General features: G+C 42.2%; 3 protein-coding genes and 1 non-coding gene across 4 annotated transcripts; 1 reads left to right on the top strand and 3 right to left on the bottom strand.

The window, feature by feature from the left end:
- Positions 1–2,145: 2,145 nt before the first annotated feature.
- On the bottom strand, positions 2,146–8,512 carry LOC128736687 (WD repeat and HMG-box DNA-binding protein 1). Its single transcript, XM_053831175.1, has 7 exons — positions 8,421–8,512; positions 7,878–8,353; positions 7,376–7,819; positions 6,133–7,316; positions 5,917–6,075; positions 2,662–2,778; positions 2,146–2,598 (listed from the first exon to the last, which is right to left on the bottom strand). Exons 1-7 carry the CDS (start codon positions 8,495–8,497, stop codon positions 2,146–2,148), a joined length of 2,910 nt encoding a protein of 969 aa, XP_053687150.1. The 5' UTR covers positions 8,498–8,512.
- Positions 2,836–2,935, bottom strand: Trnay-gua (transfer RNA tyrosine (anticodon GUA)). Its single transcript has 2 exons — positions 2,899–2,935; positions 2,836–2,871 (listed from the first exon to the last, which is right to left on the bottom strand). It is a non-coding gene; the product is annotated as a tRNA-Tyr (tRNA).
- A 319-nt stretch (positions 8,513–8,831) lies between the features above and the next one.
- On the bottom strand, positions 8,832–20,311 carry LOC128737925 (mitochondrial enolase superfamily member 1-like). The gene is made up of 9 exons (XM_053832701.1): positions 20,198–20,311; positions 20,046–20,130; positions 19,849–19,982; positions 19,639–19,761; positions 10,199–10,349; positions 9,972–10,129; positions 9,504–9,646; positions 9,277–9,440; positions 8,832–9,206 (listed from the first exon to the last, which is right to left on the bottom strand). The coding sequence occupies exons 1-9, from the start codon at positions 20,300–20,302 to the stop codon at positions 8,905–8,907; spliced, it is 1,365 nt and encodes a 454-aa protein (XP_053688676.1). The 5' UTR covers positions 20,303–20,311; the 3' UTR covers positions 8,832–8,904.
- LOC128737924 (inner nuclear membrane protein Man1) lies at positions 11,307–15,811 on the top strand. The gene is made up of 4 exons (XM_053832700.1): positions 11,307–11,478; positions 11,912–12,650; positions 13,065–13,764; positions 13,834–15,811. The coding sequence occupies exons 2-4, from the start codon at positions 12,161–12,163 to the stop codon at positions 15,161–15,163; spliced, it is 2,520 nt and encodes an 839-aa protein (XP_053688675.1). The 5' UTR covers positions 11,307–11,478; positions 11,912–12,160; the 3' UTR covers positions 15,164–15,811.

Raw genomic sequence — 20,311 nt, 5'->3', positions numbered from 1 at the left:
CGATGAGTTTGATTGACCGAAACGAAGAACTGTATATGTTATGGCAACTTATTCTTATTCATACTGTTAAAAGTAACCTTCCGCAGAGGAGAGATAAACCAATAAACATTCTTGGCCCCCTTTTCCGACGCTTAATTGACTTTGCCAAATTGAATTAACCATACATCCAGCATCACTTGAAAATTTGCTGCAAAACAATAATAGCCGAGTGACCGCTTCTTCTGTTGCTCAAAATTAAAAGCCTTTCAAGTGGATCTTGTGACCGGCCAACGGCCGGTCGTTATCGCTTGACCATACAGACAAAAGCCATTCAATGAGCCAAAACAAATTCACTCCCATTTTTACGTCATTGTCAGTTGCTTTAAACGGGGATTCACAAACTGTGGCAACTGTTTCGCACAAATTTTCAAAGTCAATTTTGCCATCAATACAGCCATCTGCTAGAATCGAGCGAACGAACCAGCAAGGCAGCGCCAGCGACGACCGAAACCACGTGCGTGATAAGTGGTATGACTTTAAAAAGTTGCAAACAAAACATCGCAAAGGGATATCACGCATTCCCGATTGTCCTCTGTGGAAGCTGCAATGAATGGAAGGTGATGATGCAATTATTCCTGCTGCGGCAAACCATTAATTAAAGGAGGGCTTGTTAGCGGCCAACCCCAATTAAGTGCAAATCTGTTTCTGGCTTGTACCAGCGCACGGTATCTGACAGATACCGAACGCGATTGATTTGATCAAGTTAATTAAATTAGTGGATTTTTTTTTGGGAATTTTGGTTTGCAAGTTTCGAATGATTATGCAAGTTTCTCACGCACCAAACCAGAACAACCAGAAAGTCAGTTCGGTTCTCTTGGGAATCTAAACGTTTTCCGGGTTTCACATTCAATAATTCTTCTGGGAGTCAGGTTGGGAAAATAGAAGCTCAATTCCACGGGAAAAAGGTCAAAACAATATTTGTCACTCACGTGCATCGAATGCGGATTAATTGCTTTGTAATCGTGCAAGAGTAACTTTTTTTGCAAAAGGTACGTTTCCCCTCACGATAAAAACAACTAATGAAAATCTTTTGAGGAAAATGTTTCCCCCGGTTTATGCTTAGAAGCATACTGCAATACGAGCAACATAATTACGGTAGAATCGACAATCCCTCCTCGAGCAGAGGACGATCGACAATAGAATATACATATATGTAAGGCAGGCAGCAATCTCAAGCATTGTAGCAATGCGACATCAATCGCATCAAACGATCGGAATGAAAAGGTAAGGGAGAGAAGGAGCCTCTCTTGGCCTCTGTGGTACGGCGCGGTGCGGTGCTGCCTGCATTTATGGGCGTCTCTCGTGTGTTTGTCACTTCAGTGAGGGTGAAACTGCATGAAACCGTGGAAAGCAATTGAATTCCTGTTTCCCACCAAACCGATTTGCCGATTTGCAAGGTGGAGTTTGAATTGTTAATTTAAATATAGAGGATGCAGTCACATCCATCCTACATTGCACGGTGCATTGTGTTTAAAATTAATGGAACACAAGGACGAAATAAGTTACAATAATTAACCACGATGTACCTATGGTTTGAATTGTTTTGCTATTTAATTATGTGTTTATATCAGTTATTGCTCCGCAAAAATGATGTTTCGACAATTATATTATGTGGAAATACTTGAATGATAATACAGCTTGCGGTTCGTAAAAAACATTTAACAGATCCATAAAGTGCTGTCAATTTCACACCAATTCGAAACGCTTTCAATTCCAAATCAACACGTTGTTCAATTGTTTCGCCCTTGTAAAATAAATTCATTTCAATGCAAACCTCTGTAAAATACGGTTAATAAAAAGTGTCCACAACTTGAAATAAACCGCACTGAGTGCGGCTTTTCTCAATCTGTCACATGCCCTTCTGTCGCCTGTCAATCATCATTTTCTTTCGAACGAATTTACAAGAAACCATTTTCCCCACGCCGAACCACAAAACCATTAATTGTGCGACCCCATCCCAGCGAGAGCACTGTAGCAGTACTACTTCGGATAATTAATTATTTCGCTCTCATTGTGTCCTTTCCGAAATAATCGTTTATAAATGTACCTACTTTTTAACGTGAATTAAACAATTACAAAAGTAAAAATAAACACAGTCTCTCTACTCTAGCTTGCCTTTGTGAAGCCGAATTTCGCCAGCTTGGCCACACCGGACTCGCCCCTTTCTCCGTCGTCTAGTTTCCGTTTCTCGCTGGAAACTCGCGGCAGCGACGACGAGCCGTGCAGAGTCTTGAATTGTCTCATTCCGATTTTGGTTAGCTCCGCATCGCTAGCATCCGGATTTTCCTGCTTCAGCTGTTCCTTGTTACTCTCGAACCAGGGCATAAATTTTAGGCCGGTCGGCGTACCATTACTGTTCTTAGGTACATTCTCGTTATTCTCCTCGGATGTCGAAGCCGGTTCGGTAGTGGCGTTCTCATTGGTTCTCGGAGATTCATAGCCGATTGCTTTGCCCGTTAAGTGACCCAAAGGGTTTCCCCCGGAGGATCGATTAGTACTTGAACCACTATCATTTTTTCGAAATGGATTATTCTTGCGCGACATCATGGGCAATGGTTTCTATAAATTGAAGTCCCTTTAGCAAAAATTTAAATCAACTAATCAATCAAAAAAACTACTTACAATTTTCGGTGTAATGTCTTTCTTAGTTACCGCCTCGACGTTGATATGTTCCAGCTCACTGACCATAGCAGCATTCTCCCGTGCCGCCTCCAGCTCCTGTTTCTCTTCCTCTTTTTCCTATGGTACAGGTAACAAAAAGTTGAGTTGAAAAAATAGAATAAAAAAAAATCACAATCCTTCGAACCGGATTTGAACCAGTGACCTATGGATTACTGCCTTTTGCTTAACTTTCAACATCTACAGTCCACCGCTCTACCAACTGAGCTATCGAAGGTGATGGAGGGCAGCGAATAAAGAGACCAATAATAGCAGCTCGAACGCATTATGAAAAAGAAGAACAAGTAAAAAACAAGTTCGTGTGTTTATTTGTAGCTTAGGGTACATATATGGATTGTGTGTTCGTAAGATGACTCACGGTGCTCACGGTTCATCTAACAGGGTGTTTACTCAGCTTCAGGCTACAGCCTGAAAAACTCGAAAAATGAGCGTACGAGTTGAGTTAACGCTTCTAGTACGAAATAGTACGTTCTAGTACGAACTTCCATTTGTTCAAACAGTGGAATTTCCGAAACTTGGTCAAAAAAATTTTCATTCGTTTTTGTCTTCTTGTTCGTAGATTTTTGCATGGAAAATAACGTATTTATTAAAATCAAGAATAGATTTGATTTTCACGTTTAAACTTTAAGTAAAAATGCCTAAAATCCATTTTTTTTTTTTACTCGATTAAAAAATTCTCTTTGTTTTTTTTCGCCCCGCCCCCTTCAGTGGCCCAACACAGGGACAAAAACTTTTTTAAATATTTGTAATGGCCTTATTAAAAAATAAAAAAAGTCCAAATGCCAGTTGGTTTTTATTACCATATGCATATTGCCATAGGATATCCTGCACCTCTGAGTCAATTTTTGAAAAAATCAGGCAAATTTTGGAGTTACGACTTTTTTAGGTTTTAAGGGGCAGATTCCTCATATAAAGTAAATAAAAATCTTCAATGACACTTCCAAAATGAACGTAAATCACAGCCAGTATTACCTACCTAGCACCACGTTGGTTATATCTGGACAAGTTCCGGGGACACCCAGACAAGAGACCAGTTTGGTCTTTGAACAAAAATTTATCGTGCGATACCTTATATCATTCTAGAATTCAATAACTAGATCAATGGAAGCTAAATCTGCTATCTACGGTCAGTTTTGATTATATTTGGACATGTTTGGGGGACTCCGGGAACTCCTACTGCCGTGAATCGCATAACAGTCCCATTTATATAGGAAACTCTATAGAAAATGGGACTGATATGCGATTCACGGCAGCCTAGGAAATGACCAGTTTCGAACATGAACAAAAACTCATTCTACGACATCTTAAATCATACTAAAACTTTTAAAATAGATCCATGTAACACAAATTTAGTACTTAGACATGGTTTTATTATCAATTATTATTTTATTAATGTGGTATATCCACATTGTGTTATTGACTTCTCTAGGAGTTCCCGGAGTCCCCCAAATATGTTATTAATAGCTAAGCTTAACAAGTAGTCGTTGTGACTTCTACCTTTTGTCCAATGCTGGAAGGTGCATGGATCGAACTAAGCTATAATCTGAAATTATAGTCTGATTCAAACCCACAACACCCATGTACCTTTGAACCACAGAGTCCCTGCACAAAAGAAGACTGCATAACCCCCTTATTAAGGTAGCGACGTATCTGGTTGGGTTATTTTTAGACACAAATTGTGCCTCTTCCACCGTCTACTGTAGAAACCACCGACCGAGCAGAAAAAAAATTTCATTACTTTCCGCTACAGTCCCTTAATAAATTCTAACTTTAGTTTTCAAAAGGTCGCATAATCAACCCTTTTGCATGCATTATGCGACTTTCTGAAAACTAATGCCAGAATTGTAGAACCACCGTTTCAAAAAATATTAATATATATGCTTGACCGTATTTCAAGGTCAAGACTAAAAACACGAGGTTGGTCTAATATAAATAAGACGGCGAAAAGGCGTCGAAAAAACAATAAGATGATGAAACGACGCCAAAATAACGACGAAAAGACAGTAAATACGCGACGAAGAGGCGGCGAAAACTCAAAAACGAAAAACGACAAAATACAATGAAAGACAGACAAGAAATGACCAAACGACTTTAAATAGATGCAAAAATGGTGATAAAGAGGCAATAAAAAGATGACTAAAAAGGCCAGAAAAGACTACAGATGCCATCAAAAGCCACCAAAAATGCCACGAGTCCAAAAAGTGACAAAAAATCGTTGAAAAATGATAAAAGGGCAATAATCTCACAACGGCCTTAAACGTCAAGGGAGATTCCCTTCTCGGTTTGACAAAAATCGTGATCCGTTCTACTCTACACTGAAAATCTCTGCATCACGTCACCATGTTTCCGTACAAGACATCATTTTTAAACAAATTCTTAGAGTATATCGATAAAATCGGTTGAATGGAAGAGATGGTTGTGCTTTACTTTCAGGGATTCATCAAGGTTCAATGTTCAAATGATAAAATCCATCGAAGGGGAGAGATAATTTTGCACTTTTACAAAATTTTATATATCTGCAAGCCATTACATTTGTCTAGCTTTTATCGAAATAAACAATTCCCAACCAGTTGGGAAGTAAAAATTCTGTCATTTTTTCCTAGAATCGAAGTAAATTAGATCACAGGTACCTATACAAGATTATCAAACCGGGCCTGAAAGTAAAACCGTGTTTACATGTGATTAGCTGATTCATTCATTCTTGCCAGTGCCCGATGTTTATGTTTATTTCAATAGTTACTCGATAATTTTTTTGTTATATTCTCTATATCAACCACAATTTCTGATCGATTAGAGCAAATATCTCTTAAATCCATGGAAAAATGGCTGAGTTGTAAGCGTGCAAAACATAACCACTTTTCGTTACAAGTTCAGTTTTCGTACTTCTAAAATGCACCCCAATATAGTAAGCCAAAACGTAGTTCTAAGTTGAAACAGTGCCATTTTCAAATAGAATAAAGTTAGTTAAATTGGCGAATGAATTGGAGTTCCCCTTTCAGTGCCGACAATTCATCACTCCACCATAGCATTTCAAATGCTCTACTTTATCGACAGAACTGTTTTATTTTTATTTCCGAGGGGAAAATCGACGAAATGTTTCAGAAATAAACCGGTAAAGGTGGTTTTGCTTTCAGAAGACAGTAATCCAATTGCACTGGTTAATAAAAATGCATTAACTTTATGAAACTAATCACTCACCTGTTCTTGGAAGGTCGGCAGCAATGGAGCCAAACTATCCGCCAAGTGGAACCGTTTAATTTTGCTTGCATATTTGATCACAATTGGAATCAGCTGGCTCGATCCGATAGTTTCAATCAACTCCTTCGCTCGTTGTTCCATTTCCGAGCGACATGCAAGCTAAAACAAAATTTATTTACATTACAAATCAATTCCAAAAAGTGGCATGGCACTTACAGCAAACAGCTTGACTGCAGTTTCCTTAAGAATTTTATCAGCTTCATCACCTTTAAGGTAAATGCTTCGAACTAGCTCATCCTCCAGAGTCCCCTTCTCGGAATCCATCTCGCACATCGGATGCTGGAAGTTGGCGTTCATTGGAATGGGTCTCGGGTTGGTCAGCGGGAATTTAGCCCCACGACATACAATCAATTGAGCCTGCTGTGCCGATTCAGATACTTTTACGATAAAGAGACTGTCCGATGCGCCAACTCTGTGCTGCTCGGCATCCAATATGGGAAACCAGAAATTGGCTGATGCGTGATACAAACGCATAATGCCGGCAGAATCATAAACCACGGGTGAGCCCTTGTCTGAGTAACCCAGCCAACGGATTTCTGATCGAGGGGACAGCGGCACTGGAATGTCACGGCAGCGTAATTTGAATTTGACACACGTTATTAGCATCAAATTGATCTGCTGGTCTTCATTGGGCGGGGAGCGATGATATGCCACCAAAACGTGATCTCCAAAGGCTGCCATCGAGACAAGCGGCCCCGGAACGGATATAATTTCTCGTTGAGTACCTCTAACTGTGAATATTCGAAGTAGTCGAGTATCTGTCGCCACAACAACGATTTTATCCGATGCAACAACCCCAACGATTCCTTCTGTTCCAGGCATAGAGTAACTCCATTCTCGGTTTCCGAACGCCACCAGATTAATGCAAACCAGTTTACTTCCTTTTTCTTCCACATCAGAGGTGCACGCCATGGCTAGAACAGTTTCGCTCAATCCTGCCATGGTATGATTCAGATAATTGTTCAAGTGAATACCATGATGCTTTTGAGAATCATGAAATTCTACTTCGATCGAATTTTCCTTGTCGTCCTTGTGACCCCGTACAATTCCCACATGATTATAAATCAAATAACGATGCTCCAAATAATCCGGTGTTGATCCCGATTGGAAGTAATCCTGCATAGGAAACGATTTTACAGCCGCACGCTCGCTCATCACAGATCGCCTGTCATCATCGTCACCGCTTCGCTGAGAGCCAGCCTCTTCAGCATTTCCCAGAAGCTTGCTAACCAAGTCATCGTCGTCATGTGTCGTATACTGGCTTTTCACCTTGTTAATCGAGATGCAATTCTCATCATCATCATCTGAATCATCATGAACTATTTTTTCTTCAGCAACATCTAAAATATTTCTACCATTTATAATACTCCAAGACTCCATGAAGTGAAAATTTACTTACGTTTGGAATACATTTCAGCAATGTCCATATCATCGTCTTCAGCCTCCTTTTCTGCCATTTCCATTAAATCATTCTCATCTTCTGCTACGTCAGGAGCGATGTCGTTTATGTTTCCTATTTGTCCCTGGTCGTCACAAATTACTATTTCGCCACTATTATTCGGGTTCCACGCCAACCCAACAACCGCGTAGGGAAAAATCGATCCCACTTCTCCTGTTAGTGTTTTACCAGTATAGTAATCCCATATAGCCATTTCTCCTTTGTCTGTTCCGGCAGCTAGAAAGTCACCAAGCGGCGAAAAGGCACAAATGGTAAAATCCGATGAAATTTCCGGATGTTCGAGGATCTTTTGCTCTTCCCAAGACGACGTTTTAAGAACTACAATCTTGCCACCTTTCGGATAGGCCATTACTTTGCCTTGCACTGGCTCAAAGGTTGGATTTCCTAAAAAAAAATTATTCCATTATAACAACTATTTTATTACATTACATTCACCTCTTACCAAAGTAAATATTTTTTTCAAAAGTTTTTATCTTCCGAAAATCATCAATTGTTTTAACGAGCTCCTTGGTTTTCAAATTCCAAACTCTCAGCTTACCATCACCACAGGTAGCCGCTAGTTTATCATTTGGGCTTAAAGACATACTAAGGACAGGTCCTTCTAGTCCGTTCAGTTCAAACTCTTCTCGGTCTGTGGGCTTAACTTTGACCGTACCATCTTCGGAACCAGCAGCGATGTATTTCTCGTTTCGTACGACACACGTCACGATCGCAGTGAACCGAAACTCTATTCCGTCTTTTTCAAATTCCGGATATTTGAACGCTTGAACCATGTTTAAATCATTAGCAATTAGCAACCGATTTTCGTACTGGAGCATGGCCCAAACATTTTCTGCTACACAGGTTGAAATTGCATCATCGTCGGTGAATCCATCCCAAATGCGAAGGTCACCGTCGTTGCCTGCACTGATGATCTTCCTGAAAACACCCGAATAGGCATTGCAATCTGTTTAGAAAATTTTTAGAGATATCTCTATGTACGCACCTGCCGTCCGCTTGGAAAACCACATTCGTATTGCCTGCGATATGGCCAAATCGCATATCAGATCGCTTGAAAGGCATTTTGGGAAGATTTGAACTATATTTTTTTAGTTAAATTCCGGGATATTAACGCGCAAACAGAATAAATATAGAATCCAAACCGCAATGCATCTGACCCGAGAAGCACGTAAATAATCTCAAGCAAAATTATTCGCGCGCACTCCGAATGATTGACAATTGAAATATTTCAAGCCCCGTACAAAGTTGCCAGCAATTTAAAAAAATTAAATTATCCGTCGCACACAGGAAGTTGACATTTTGGCAAGTTTTGTACCCAAATTGTTGTTACTCAAACAAGGAAAAACAATTTCAATTTATATTTTACGTATTTTATTTCAAACTGGTTAAACTCTTGTCACAATTTAGTCCATCTTAAAGAAACATTACTTAAACCTTTGTATCTGTTGTTATAATATACCAGCAAACAGTTAATAATCTTTCTCCTGGAAAGTTCCATCGGCGAACATCCGCTTCCACTCAGTGCCATTTGGATACTCAAACATTGCAATAGCTTCCGCTTTCAACTCCGTCGAATAACCAGGCAGAGCAGGAGCCACATAACGTGCGGCATCGTTGATTACGGCCGGTTGAACGAATTGCTCATGCTGCTGGTCAACGAACTCGATCAATCGATCCGCCATCGTACACGAAACGGATGTGTAATCCCAAAGTTGCAAATGTTGTACCATCTCACAAAGACCGACACCACCAGCGTGGGGACATACTTTTACTGAAAATAGGACAGGATTTGTTCGAAATAATACATGCGTAAGTAGTATGAGAATAGGTCAATAATTTACCGTTAAATTTTTTCGCCATTAAATACACGGCCAAAATTTCGTTAACCCCGCCAATTCTAGCGGAATCTATTTGGCAGAAATCGAGGGCCCCGGCTTGCAGAAACTGTTTAAACATCACTCGATTACAACACATTTCCCCAGTAGCTACACCGATTCCATGTTCTCTGTGAAATTATTCAATGTTTATCGTAAATAATCGTAAATCATCCAACAAGAAACGAAACAACCTCAATGCGTCAGCAATTTTTTTGTGTCCCAAAACATCATCCGGTGAGGTTGGTTCTTCAATCCAGAGCAGTTGGAATTCCTTCAAATGCTGCATCCATTCGACAGCCTCGTTTACATCCCATATTTGATTGGCATCCACCATCTGTGAACAGAGCGAGTAGGTCATTCAAATCAACAGAATCTTGCGAAACAAAGTGCAAAAAGAATTTTCAAAATTATCGTACGAGATTTGGGACGAAGCGCTTCAGCATTTTTTGAAATTTCGTGCGTGCGTTGTTCACTGACTTTTGAATGCAAACTTTACTTTAAAAGTTCATGTTCCACCACCGTGGAAACCTTCTTCAGATATTTTAATCTAAGTTCAAAAATTATTGCTGTGTACAAAAAATTAGAACTTTGTTTTTTATTGGAAAATGACAGAATAACAGAATTTTTAATTTTTCGAATTTATCAATGGGAATAGTTACCAGCTTGTTAGTCCAACCAATTTCCTCTCGTACAAGTTTACATCTTTTAATGTCGTTGTCAACATTTTGGCCTACTTTGATTTTAAAAGCCGTAAACCCTGCACCCAGATATTTGCGACACAATGTTCGAATTTGATCGTCACTATAGCCAAGCCATCCTGGAAGGAATGTTATATTACCCGGGTGCCACTAATACAATTTTTTTGTGTTACAAAATGCAACCTTACCGACTTGAGTAGTATAGGCTGGATATCCTTTAGCGATGAGCTCATCGATTCGTGTTTGTCGGTTATGTTGACTTGTTTTTAGGATATTGATTGCTTCTTCTGGGGTAAGCACATCGCTAATATAACGGAAATCAATGACGGATACCAGTTCCTAAACAAAAAATAAGTAAATTGTTAACATTAATGTTAGTTGCATCTTTGCCACTGCGTGTTGCGTTTCGTTTACAGCTTCCCACTTCATTAACTCACGGTCATCACGTGCAAAATTAGGTTCCACATCTTGAAATCAACCCAAAAAAAGCAAACAAGATATGATTTATATTGACTTGTAAATGTAAAATGTCCCAAGTAATCACTTCATCTCGGCTTGAAAGTCTGGGGCCTTTTAAAAATTTATTATTGAACAAAATAATTCCTCGAGGCGAAGCTGTGCAGTCGCATTCGTATAGCCGCTGTTTTTGCAATGAGTTAATTAACATATTAACAAAGTTGGGTAACCAATGTATCTTAGACCCCATCAGCAGCTGTACATAATTTGGACACTTACAGCAAAATCAACTGGAAGTGTCCAAATTGTATGTATAGCTGCAGATGAGGTCCAAAATAGGTTGGATACCCTAGGTAGATCCAGCCAGTCTCAGATACAATTTCATGTCCAACAACAGTTCTTATTTTGTGCCCAATCGCACCATTTGAATTCCTAATTCAATTTAAAGTAAAATGTAAAACCGAGAAAGCAAAAATTGCCCCATATTTGAGTCCAATTTCAAATCTAGATAGAATTAACAAAAGGGCGAATGTCGCCAATGTAAATAAAACGGGTGAGAGTTATTTTTTGCCAGCTTAGGAAAACCAACCCTCACTCGGTTTGTTTACGCTTGCGACATTCGCCCTTTTGTTAATTCTATCTTCAAATATTTAGCTGTTCATTGTCAAATTCAACCCGAGTATACCCAGGCGCGTCGCACCCCTCGTGATGAATTACCATTCTTGACTAACTTTCAACGAACGTGTATCGGCCGATTCGCCCTTTCATGAATCACACGCTCACGCTGTTTGACAGTTCGAGATACTTGAAATTTTCACTTCGTCAAATCGCGTACTAGCAGTGTGTTGTGATCGTTTGAATTCCGGTGGAAAACTGTGAAATTTTCAGCCGATTCGGCTTTGTGAAATATTCAAATCGTTTCCCCCGTGTGCAGTTGTTAGTGTGGAATAAATATCCAGTCGCAATGCGCCATGAAACAGACGAAACAACGGGGAAATTGTAATACTTTCCTGTGAGTGTTGACCCCTTTCCAGTTCGAGTTTGAGATTTGAGTTCGGTCGGTCGGGCAAAATTGTTGCTTATGGGTGAAGCGTCACAAGCAAGCGGCTAGCGGCAAGAAGCAAAGAAGCGCTCGTTTTGAATGTGAAAGGTGTCTAGCGGGTGTTGGCGGGACGGGGGAACGAGCCCGATCAGGGTTCGTGTTCCGTGTGTGTGTGTGTGTGTGTGCGTTAAAGGTGATGTGCTTCAGAATGTCAGTGCTGCTTGCTTTTCGGTTTGCGTAACTGACGACTATAAATTGTGCATTGAATAATATTAAATAATTCAAGTGATTTATGGCGATTGTAGAAACATATCCTTTTGCAACTTTAGACTCAGTGAAAGTTAAGAAATTTGGAATGGAATGATTTGATAATATTGTTATTTTGATTGGTTTTACTCCGTAGAACTGCCAACACTAACCGGCGACGGATTCACGGGCTGCTCAAAAACAAGCGCCGTGTGCGTGGGAACAAGCCGTAAGTAAATACGGCCCCGGTTACATATCTACAGCGTGCGAGGCGCCACCAGTAGGAATTTGACCTGAGTTTGTGATTGTGTGTTGTTCGAGTTTTTGCTTTTGAATCATCGACGGAAAAAGATTTCTTGTTTTGAAAGTGAAACACGTTGAGTAGCAAGAAGGATCAGGCACCAATATGACGGGCCGGATGGACAATCTGGAGTTGCTGTCCGACGATGAACTTCGGCTGCGGTTGATGCAGTATGGCTTTCAGAATTTGCCCGTCACAAGTCATACTCGTAAGCTGTTGATAAAAAAGCTCCGCAATCTCATGGATAATGAGAAGGGGAAGCTTCGTCGTGAGACAAGTTACGCGACGCGTTACTCGTCCGGTGAAGAATCCGACGGAGAAAGGCGCACCGGAACCCGGCGGGCAACGACTTCCGGTGCTTCCAGTGCAAGAACGACGATGCCCCCACCGGCAAGTCGGCCTACCGGCAAACGGGCCGGAAATCATTCGCCCGCTTCGAACAGCAGCTTACTGTTCAACAACAACAATAACACTCACAACAAATCGATTTCACCCGGTTCGGGCAAGAGTTCCGTGTATATTTCGCCGGTCATCATCAACGACAGCAAGGACGAGAGCTACTCCAGCGGTTTGAAGAAGTCGGCACATTTGTACGGTGAGTTTAATATCTATAAAAATTATCAGCAGCGATAAGCTTCATTTTGTTATTCGAATGTTTTGTTTCTGCTGTCAATAAGGCCCGGTCGATTTTGTTTAGTACAAACGACCTTATCACGAAATTGTCAGGCGTAAACAGTGAAATTATGTATAATTTGGGTTGTCTAATGTCTGAACTCTGAACTCAGTTGACCTTTCGGTGCGCCAAAGGTCTATTCAATTTATTAAGTTTCCTCTTCGCAAACCTTCATCAAAGATTATCCAACCTTATTTTATATCATTTTTGGCGTTTCCGTGTTTTTTTTTGGCAGTTCCGGCATCCAGAAATGCCCCTGAAAGGTCTCGTTATGTTATTACCAGTCAGAATCAAGTAGAAAAACATCGAGTTTTAATTTGATTTTTATTATTTTAGCCAACTCACCCTCTGCGGCCAGTGCACTGTTTCGTCGCACCACAACCAGTACCTTTTCAACTCCGCCGAGACTTCCGGCAAGCTCAGTTCTAACCAGCACAAACCCGGCTGCTGTTGCTTCGGTTACCGGCACTGGTTACCGAGCTACTGGGAACAGCCACGGTAGCTCTTTGACCGCCTTGAATGCCCCGTCGAGCAGGTTAATGAATGACTCGCACAGCTCGAATGGCAGTGCTTCGGACTCTCCCTTCATCAGCGAATACACCAAGCGGCTTTTGCAGCTACGCGGCGAAACTGTTTCGCACGAAAACTTCAACAACGCCATCGGAAGCGCCATAAGCAGCGGAAGCAATCTCAGCTTGAATCACAGCGGAGCACCAATCAGCGGGAATCATTTCCGCAGCCGATACAGCTATGGTGGTCGGCATTCGGCAAATCACAGCGACGCTGGCGGCGGGAACGGTTTCAACGAGAACGACATTGTAACCCATGCTCAACCGAGTCCGGAACCTCCGCAGATTCCGCTGCGAGTGGCTTTGGGAAACCTTATTACCAAGCTGGACGAACATTACGGTTTTAAGCAAACGTTTATTCCATGCGCGCTACTGTGCCTGTTTGTTGCCTTTTTGGTAGTTGTGGCGTTCATGTATATGACCATTAGTACGGACATTGAAAGCGCGCTTACTTCAATTGACACCAGGTAACGTTGAAAAACAGAAACACTAGCTAAATAGACTGTTTAATCTAATGCTTTGCTGTTTTCTTTCAGATACGACCTTTGCGAAAGCATTTCGGCTGATACCAGCCGATGCGTCACACAATCGGAACTTGAACCGGCACTGGAAATGCTCAAACTTGTTGGTGCGGAACTGAAACGTCAGGTGGAGCACAGTAAGTGTGTCGATTCCAGTGCACCGTACGTGATGAGTGCCGACGAGGTTCTGAAGTTGGCTAAAAAGCACAATCCATCGACGCTGATACCGCAGCTTACCCGGCATTTGCACACCATGGAATATTTGATTGATCGCAATCCGCAGTGGAGGATAAATCACTGCGATCAGGACGGCAATGAGATCGGTTTCGAGGAAGTGTTGAAGAAACGATCCACAATGAGCAACTATTTCGCCATTCTGAATCCGAAGCTTCCGTTTAGCTGCATGCTGTACAATAAGTTTCACACGTTTTTCGTGATTGTTGGCGTGCTTGGGCTGATCGGAATTGTCACATATCTATTTCATTATTTCCTGAAGTTCGTTCTATACGTCAAGCAGAAACGCAAGGATCAGGTGAACATGTTGATAAATGATATTATTCAAGCTGTAAGTCAAGCGGCAACTTCTGGTGGTGGAAGCGAATCATCCGACGAAGGCGGTGCCATTGTAGTTAATCACCTACGCGATCGGTTGATTTCGCACGATAACCGCAAGAAGCTAGAATGGGCTTGGGTGGAAGCACTGCAATTTCTCGAGCAGAATGAAAGTCGAATTCAGTTCGAAGTGGGCAGCCGAGGAGGCGAAGATTTCAAGATCATGCGCTGGATAGACGCGGCACCGGCCGCGTCTTTGTCAACCGTTGCGGGCAGCCGATCGAATCCGGGAGGAGCAAAGAAATGGCAAAGTCCTGCCTTCGACAACACCAACAAAATTCCGGACCCGCCAACACCTTGCCTGAAAATTCGACAAATGTTCGACAAATACGAAGTGAACGATCCTAACCTGAAGACGATTGTTCAGGATGCCATTCTGGAGAAGGTTGGCACACGGTGCAAGATCTACGATATTCAACTAGACCGAAACAGTTGCTGCGTTTACGTGCGTTGTGCTACCGCCAAAGATGCAGGCATCGTTCATGACGAAATCAACGGCTGGTGGTTCGACAATCGGTTGGTTTCCATCAAATTTCTGCGACTGGAACGTCTGCTAGCCCGCTTTCCGCGTACGTCTGCCGGTCCGGCCTGTTTAAAACCTTCGAATCGAAACAATAGCTCAATGTCACAACAGCCACCGGCGGGCGATCGGCCTCCGAATCAAGCGGACAGGGACGAAGACGACGAAGAGGAAGAAGATGACCTCGAGATGGAGCAGGAGCCAGAGTGCTAGTAATTTAATTTTAAACATGAGTTTTCTAATTTTAGTGTCATTAGTTTTGAATTACCGCATTTGCTTTTATACTGTTTCACAAATCTTACAAAACCATCGGACGAATCGTTTGAACGGAAGTTTCTTCTACGAGTAACCGACTAACAAAATTAGTGTGGAATATTGAACATAAAACAACAATAATATCGTTAACGTTACAAATCAGAGAAAATAAAGATAAATTTTGTTGGTTTAATGTACTGTTGAGAGGTCGTATAATGTAATATTACATCAAATCGAATTATTATCATTTTAGTAACAAAATAAAAAACAAGAAGCTGCACTTCCGCACCAAGCAGCTTAATTAAAGCTAATGGCTCAGGGGTGTTAAACGTAAAGTTTGCATTAAGAAAAAAGTACTGATTAAAATGCAAACCGAAAAATCGTGACCTGGTTAGAATCACAGGAGATAAATCGAGAACTGTAGCCTCCTCTAGGCGGCGGCGGCGGTCGACAGACAAAATCACACAGAAGACTAGGTCAATACTGCGTTATCATTAACTTTAGCTGGTTATGAGGAAAAAATGTATCTGACTAAACATCTGAAACTTATTAGCTTAAGCAAACATTGTAAAATATGATCGATGAGGAAATAAATGGTACATTCTTAGTAAGATGAATATCGGAACTGTTGTTTAGGCCGAAAACTGACGGGTGTAGCAAAGCCTTAGACTAAAAACACTGTAAAACTAGCTAATAATCACTTATGCTGCCTTGCTGCATAACAATTGAAATTCAACATTCTTCTCGATACAAATAAGACAGCTGAAACCATTAAAACCGATAAAATATGGATGGCTCACTTAAGAAACATATATGCCCCTAGGGAATATAGGACCAATCCTAATCGTGTATGAGTGGAGCGTCATGGTTTCACATTGGAGTAGAGCTGAGTCATAGACCTAGGAGTAGAGCGGATGACTCAGTCGAGTTACTCGACAAAATTGTGTCGGTCTCGTTCCGATCAGTAACTTCACTGCGATCAGAATCATACTGTATGCCATTATACACGTTACACGTCGATCGGAATACAAAATCAAAATGCTTTCTGACTCGTCCCGTCTTCCTGAAACATCCGCTCATTCGCTTGGAAAGTTCTTTGCCAATCAACGCTATCGCGTATCATTTGCCGAAAATAAGGTGATTCGGCCTTGGAGCTTCCCAATCCCGGAGTTTTGGGCCTAGTAGGTAAGTATACGAGACTTTATGAATCTTTCTACTTCCGCCAATACAGTTAACAGGGGTTTGTCGGTAAGACATCGTCCGTCGTCGAGAACTTCCATGGTCTGTTTCACGTTTCGCACCATGCGTTCCCACACGTCACCCATGCCAGGCCCGAACGGTAGGTTGAACGACCACTCCTGTGAGAGCCGGTGAACATTGTAGCGTAGTCGTATAACAGCCAACTGGTACCAACGAAATTGGTACCGTTGTCAGAAAAAGTCTCGCCTTATTGTGAACGCACCATTAAAATGGAGGGCTCGGGTAACTTTCCTTCCTACTTCTAGCAGTATGGAACCGGGGTGGCTCGTGTTGGACCTAGAATTTCTATACTACTGTACTCGGTTTAGGGCCACTTGTTGCCAATTCGTTGAGCGTCTCGACTCAAGCAAATCGGCTTTAACCTGGTCGAGCCATCTAGCGCGTCTGGCCCCTCTATTTCTGAGTGTTTAGTTGACTTCTTGCGGAAGGATCCAGTTGATCGCCGACAATAAACACTGTTTGCGGAAGACGATCGCTTTCTGCTTTCTTTGCAGTCTCTTCCTACTATATATTTGGTTTTTGACGCATTGATTGGGTTATACCCAATCCTAGCTTCCGATTGCTTCCGCTATTCCACCGTTTCTAGTAATGAACTCAAGACTGTCCGCGAATGCTAGGAGTTCCTCTCTTTTGGATGCCTGTTGGTCGTATCACACCTTCAATAACGATGTTAAATGGCATATAGGGCAGTCCATCCCCTCCGCAACCCTCTGCACTATTCGAAAGGACCCGAGAGTGCCCCCGAAACACTCACGTAGCACATCAATCGCTCCAGGTTAGCTTTGATAAGCCGCGTACAGTTTATCTGAAAAACTGTACATTATCTGCCATAGCTGTTTGCGCTCGACTGTATCGTATGCCGCCCAGAAATCCACGAAAATATGCGTGGAGACATTGTACTCCCGACATTTTGGGAGGATTTGTCGGAGAGTGAACTTTTGATCAGTAGCAGCACGAGTCCCCACAAAGCCCGCCCGCCTCTCGAAATCTTTTACTAATGGGGATTGCTGACTTAACAAAATCAGTCAGGGAGGGCACCTTGTAGGCGACGTTTCTGTTCTCAAATCCGTGAAATTGTCCAGTGAAATGCTAGTGGTTTCTTGCGTGTTTTATAGAGTTCTTTTGGGATCCGGTCCTTTCCGGCAGTTCTATTATTTTTCAGCTGACTGATATCTCGCCGGATCTCTTCGAGATCTGAACTGGGACGCTGTTATCGTTTGTAGGCACTCGTAGGTTAACTTCCGTTCCGCCTCCTTCTATGATATCTCGTCCCTACATAGATCAGTCTTCGGAGTCTGTCCTTTACTAGATTGGTCCACCTTCCCATAGAACTGGCGCGCTTCATTACCTCGGAATAGTTGTTCTAGCTCTTCGCGATCTCTGGCTTCTTTCTGGCGCTTTGTTCTCCACAGAATCATGACCAACTCATTCAGCGCTTTTCGATACTTGGCTCTTCCTTTCCACTCCATCATTCGTTGACATTTCCCGTCAAACCAGTCACTTTAAGCACTCATTAACAGTCGAGCGAATCCTTCTCCATCTGCCTTCGATGGTCAAAGTACCTTATAGCTCTACAGAGGAAGTTAGAGCTTCATTTAGTAGGCCGAGGAGGGCGGCATTCTCCCGAGATACATACCGTCGATAGTCGATAGCACGTGCACTGCTACCAGGTAATGATCCGAGGTGATATTCGTACCCCGAAGGGGGAGCGTATGTTGATGATGTTCGAGAAAAACCGGCCATCTATCGTTGAGAATATAGTCCATTTGGTTCAATGGTCGTGATCTCAGGTGAATTCCAGGTGATTTTGAGGATATCTTTGTAGGGAAAGAAAGTATTTCTGATTACCAGACCTCTGGAAGTTGCAAAATTGATGCATCGCTGGCCGTTATTGTTTGTGTTGGTGTGAGGTATGGGGTCCGATCAACGGTATATTTATACATCCTTTCCCTGCCGACCTTAGCGTTCATATCTCCGACGACGATCTGGATGTTCCGTGGCAAACAGCTATCGCACGTGGCTTTCAGCTGCTAATAGACCGCTCTCTTATCGTCGTCGGGTCTACGTCGGAGCACGTTTATAATGGTGTAGTTGAAAAAACTGCCTTTTATCTTCAACAAACACATTCTCTCGTTGATCGCCTTTAGTCTATCACGCGATCCTGTATTCGACCCATCACTACAAAGTCTTTGGTCGCTCCACCGCTCCGGTAAAATTGGGCATTGCCGCCTCGAATCCTTCTCGCTATTGCGATAGATCTTCTGCAATGCCATAATGCGAGACTTTTGGGGTTCTTGTCTTGCTATTCCAGCAGTATCCTGTAGCCACATATGAAATTAAGTCATGCTGCTTCGTGCTTGAACTTACCCGAGTATCTGACGACGAGCGATTCCTTCAGCATCCGCGTTCTACCTCTCCGAAGGGATGTATGGTGAGCAATAGAGACCCGTGAGAGTGTAGAATTAAGGTTGCACATAGGGAATTAGTGCTTTGCCTAGATAGGCCACATATTGTTTTGTTTATTTACCTTACCGTTTATTATATTCTCCATTAATCGCAATCCATAAAAGGGGGTTTCAATCCTCGCTGGTTTCGAGTCAGGTTGGAATTAAAGCGTTCGCGACTTTTGAGTCCTCCCTTTTATTAGATTCCGTTCGAAGAAAGTAGCCACATGTGATCGCGAGTTGTCTAGGGATAGTTCCCCTCCCGTACCGTGAAGCTGTTCACTGCGGCTTACATATATTGTCGTCGTGTGGCAGTATGCGTTAAACCGACCCTGAGATTCCACCTCCTACGGAGCATAAAGCACCCACGAATAGGGGATCCAAAGTCACAAATGTTCCTTGGGAAGCAACCCAACGGGTCAAACAAGTTACACCCGAACAATGGTTGAGAAAGGGAATCGTTGCAGACTAAATTCCACGTCATTGCTAACACTCATTTCCACTTTACAGTTAAGTTCTAGGGCTAGGAACGAGGAGCTAGGGCCACCATTTCTCAGAATCTGTTGAACACTTCGGAAGAGTTATTAAGTGGGGCATATTGAAGCCAATAGCTGATGCCCCCTCCGGGGTATCGGTACTATCGGAAAAATCGTTCATGTATGTTTTGGAATTGATCGCTCTGACGTTATTTTGATTTTTTAAACCAGTAAGCAATTCATTCCTACTTACCTCAGGTTCCATATCGGTTAGCAGTTTCCATACTGGCACACCGCGAATTTTACCCCACAGATCCCAAAGGGCGTTAATAATTGCTGCCACCGCGAGGTGAGTCACTCCCTTTTCGGGTCCGATCTAAGTAAAAAAGTAACAAAAAACGGGTGCGTTTCAAACCAGAATCCCAAATTAGAAAGTATCTATCCGCTTATTGTACGTACGCACCCATCTAAGTTGCGATTCACTGGTCAGGTCGCGCCAAAAGCTAGCGAAATTCCCATAAATGCTAGCAGTAGTACGATTTTCAACGTGGCACTTCATTGCCTTAACCGCCAGTAAAACTATATCCGTTCCACGCCCTGATGGAGATCGAAAAATCATATGAATGAAATAAAGTGACTGAAAAACCGAAAAACACTCACCTAAGGTAAAGGTAAGCCCATTACCGTACGTTCCTTCCGCTGTATTGATCGTAACATAAACACACGAATAATCCGGATCAGTGTGCTGCAATTGGATCAATAATGGTTAAAATTTCGATCAACGCTTCCGGTGGGCGGAGGTGGGTACATACCATGGCATCTGATCCGTGGGCTCCCAACGACGTTGGCCAGCGGATATCCTTTGCATCGAGAGTTGTGATATTCAAGCAGGCGTCTGTTTTAATTGATTGAGCCATTTTTAACAA

Source organism: Sabethes cyaneus, chromosome 2 (genome assembly GCF_943734655.1).
Source record: "Sabethes cyaneus chromosome 2, idSabCyanKW18_F2, whole genome shotgun sequence".
NCBI classification, from domain to species: Eukaryota; Metazoa; Arthropoda; class Insecta; order Diptera; family Culicidae; genus Sabethes; species Sabethes cyaneus.
Note: the sequence above shows the minus strand (reverse complement) of the source record. Positions and strands in the feature narration are given on the sequence as shown.

What these genes read in the sequence shown, in the direction of transcription:
- LOC128737925 (XM_053832701.1), bottom strand. Translation starts at nt 20,302, where the DNA reads ATGGCTCAATCAATTAAAACAGACGCCTGCTTGAATATCACAACTCTC. An exon ending in GTGAATCGCAACTTAGATGG is followed by an intron (nt 19,762 to 19,848) that starts GTGCGTACGTAC and finishes TTTTTTACTTAG; the next exon opens with ATCGGACCCGAAAAGGGAGT. An exon ending in AAAATTGCTGACGCATTGAG is followed by an intron (nt 9,441 to 9,503) that starts GTTGTTTCGTTT and finishes ATAATTTCACAG; the next exon opens with AGAACATGGAATCGGTGTAG.
- LOC128736687 (XM_053831175.1), bottom strand. Translation starts at nt 8,497, where the DNA reads ATGCCTTTCAAGCGATCTGATATGCGATTTGGCCATATCGCAGGCAAT. An exon ending in CTGCAGTCAAGCTGTTTGCT is followed by an intron (nt 6,076 to 6,132) that starts GTAAGTGCCATG and finishes ATTTTGTTTTAG; the next exon opens with CTTGCATGTCGCTCGGAAAT. An exon ending in AAGACATTACACCGAAAATT is followed by an intron (nt 2,599 to 2,661) that starts GTAAGTAGTTTT and finishes TTCAATTTATAG; the next exon opens with AAACCATTGCCCATGATGTC.
- LOC128737924 (XM_053832700.1), top strand. Translation starts at nt 12,161, where the DNA reads ATGACGGGCCGGATGGACAATCTGGAGTTGCTGTCCGACGATGAACTT. An exon ending in GAAGTCGGCACATTTGTACG is followed by an intron (nt 12,651 to 13,064) that starts GTGAGTTTAATA and finishes TTATTATTTTAG; the next exon opens with CCAACTCACCCTCTGCGGCC. An exon ending in CTTACTTCAATTGACACCAG is followed by an intron (nt 13,765 to 13,833) that starts GTAACGTTGAAA and finishes GTTTTCTTTCAG; the next exon opens with ATACGACCTTTGCGAAAGCA.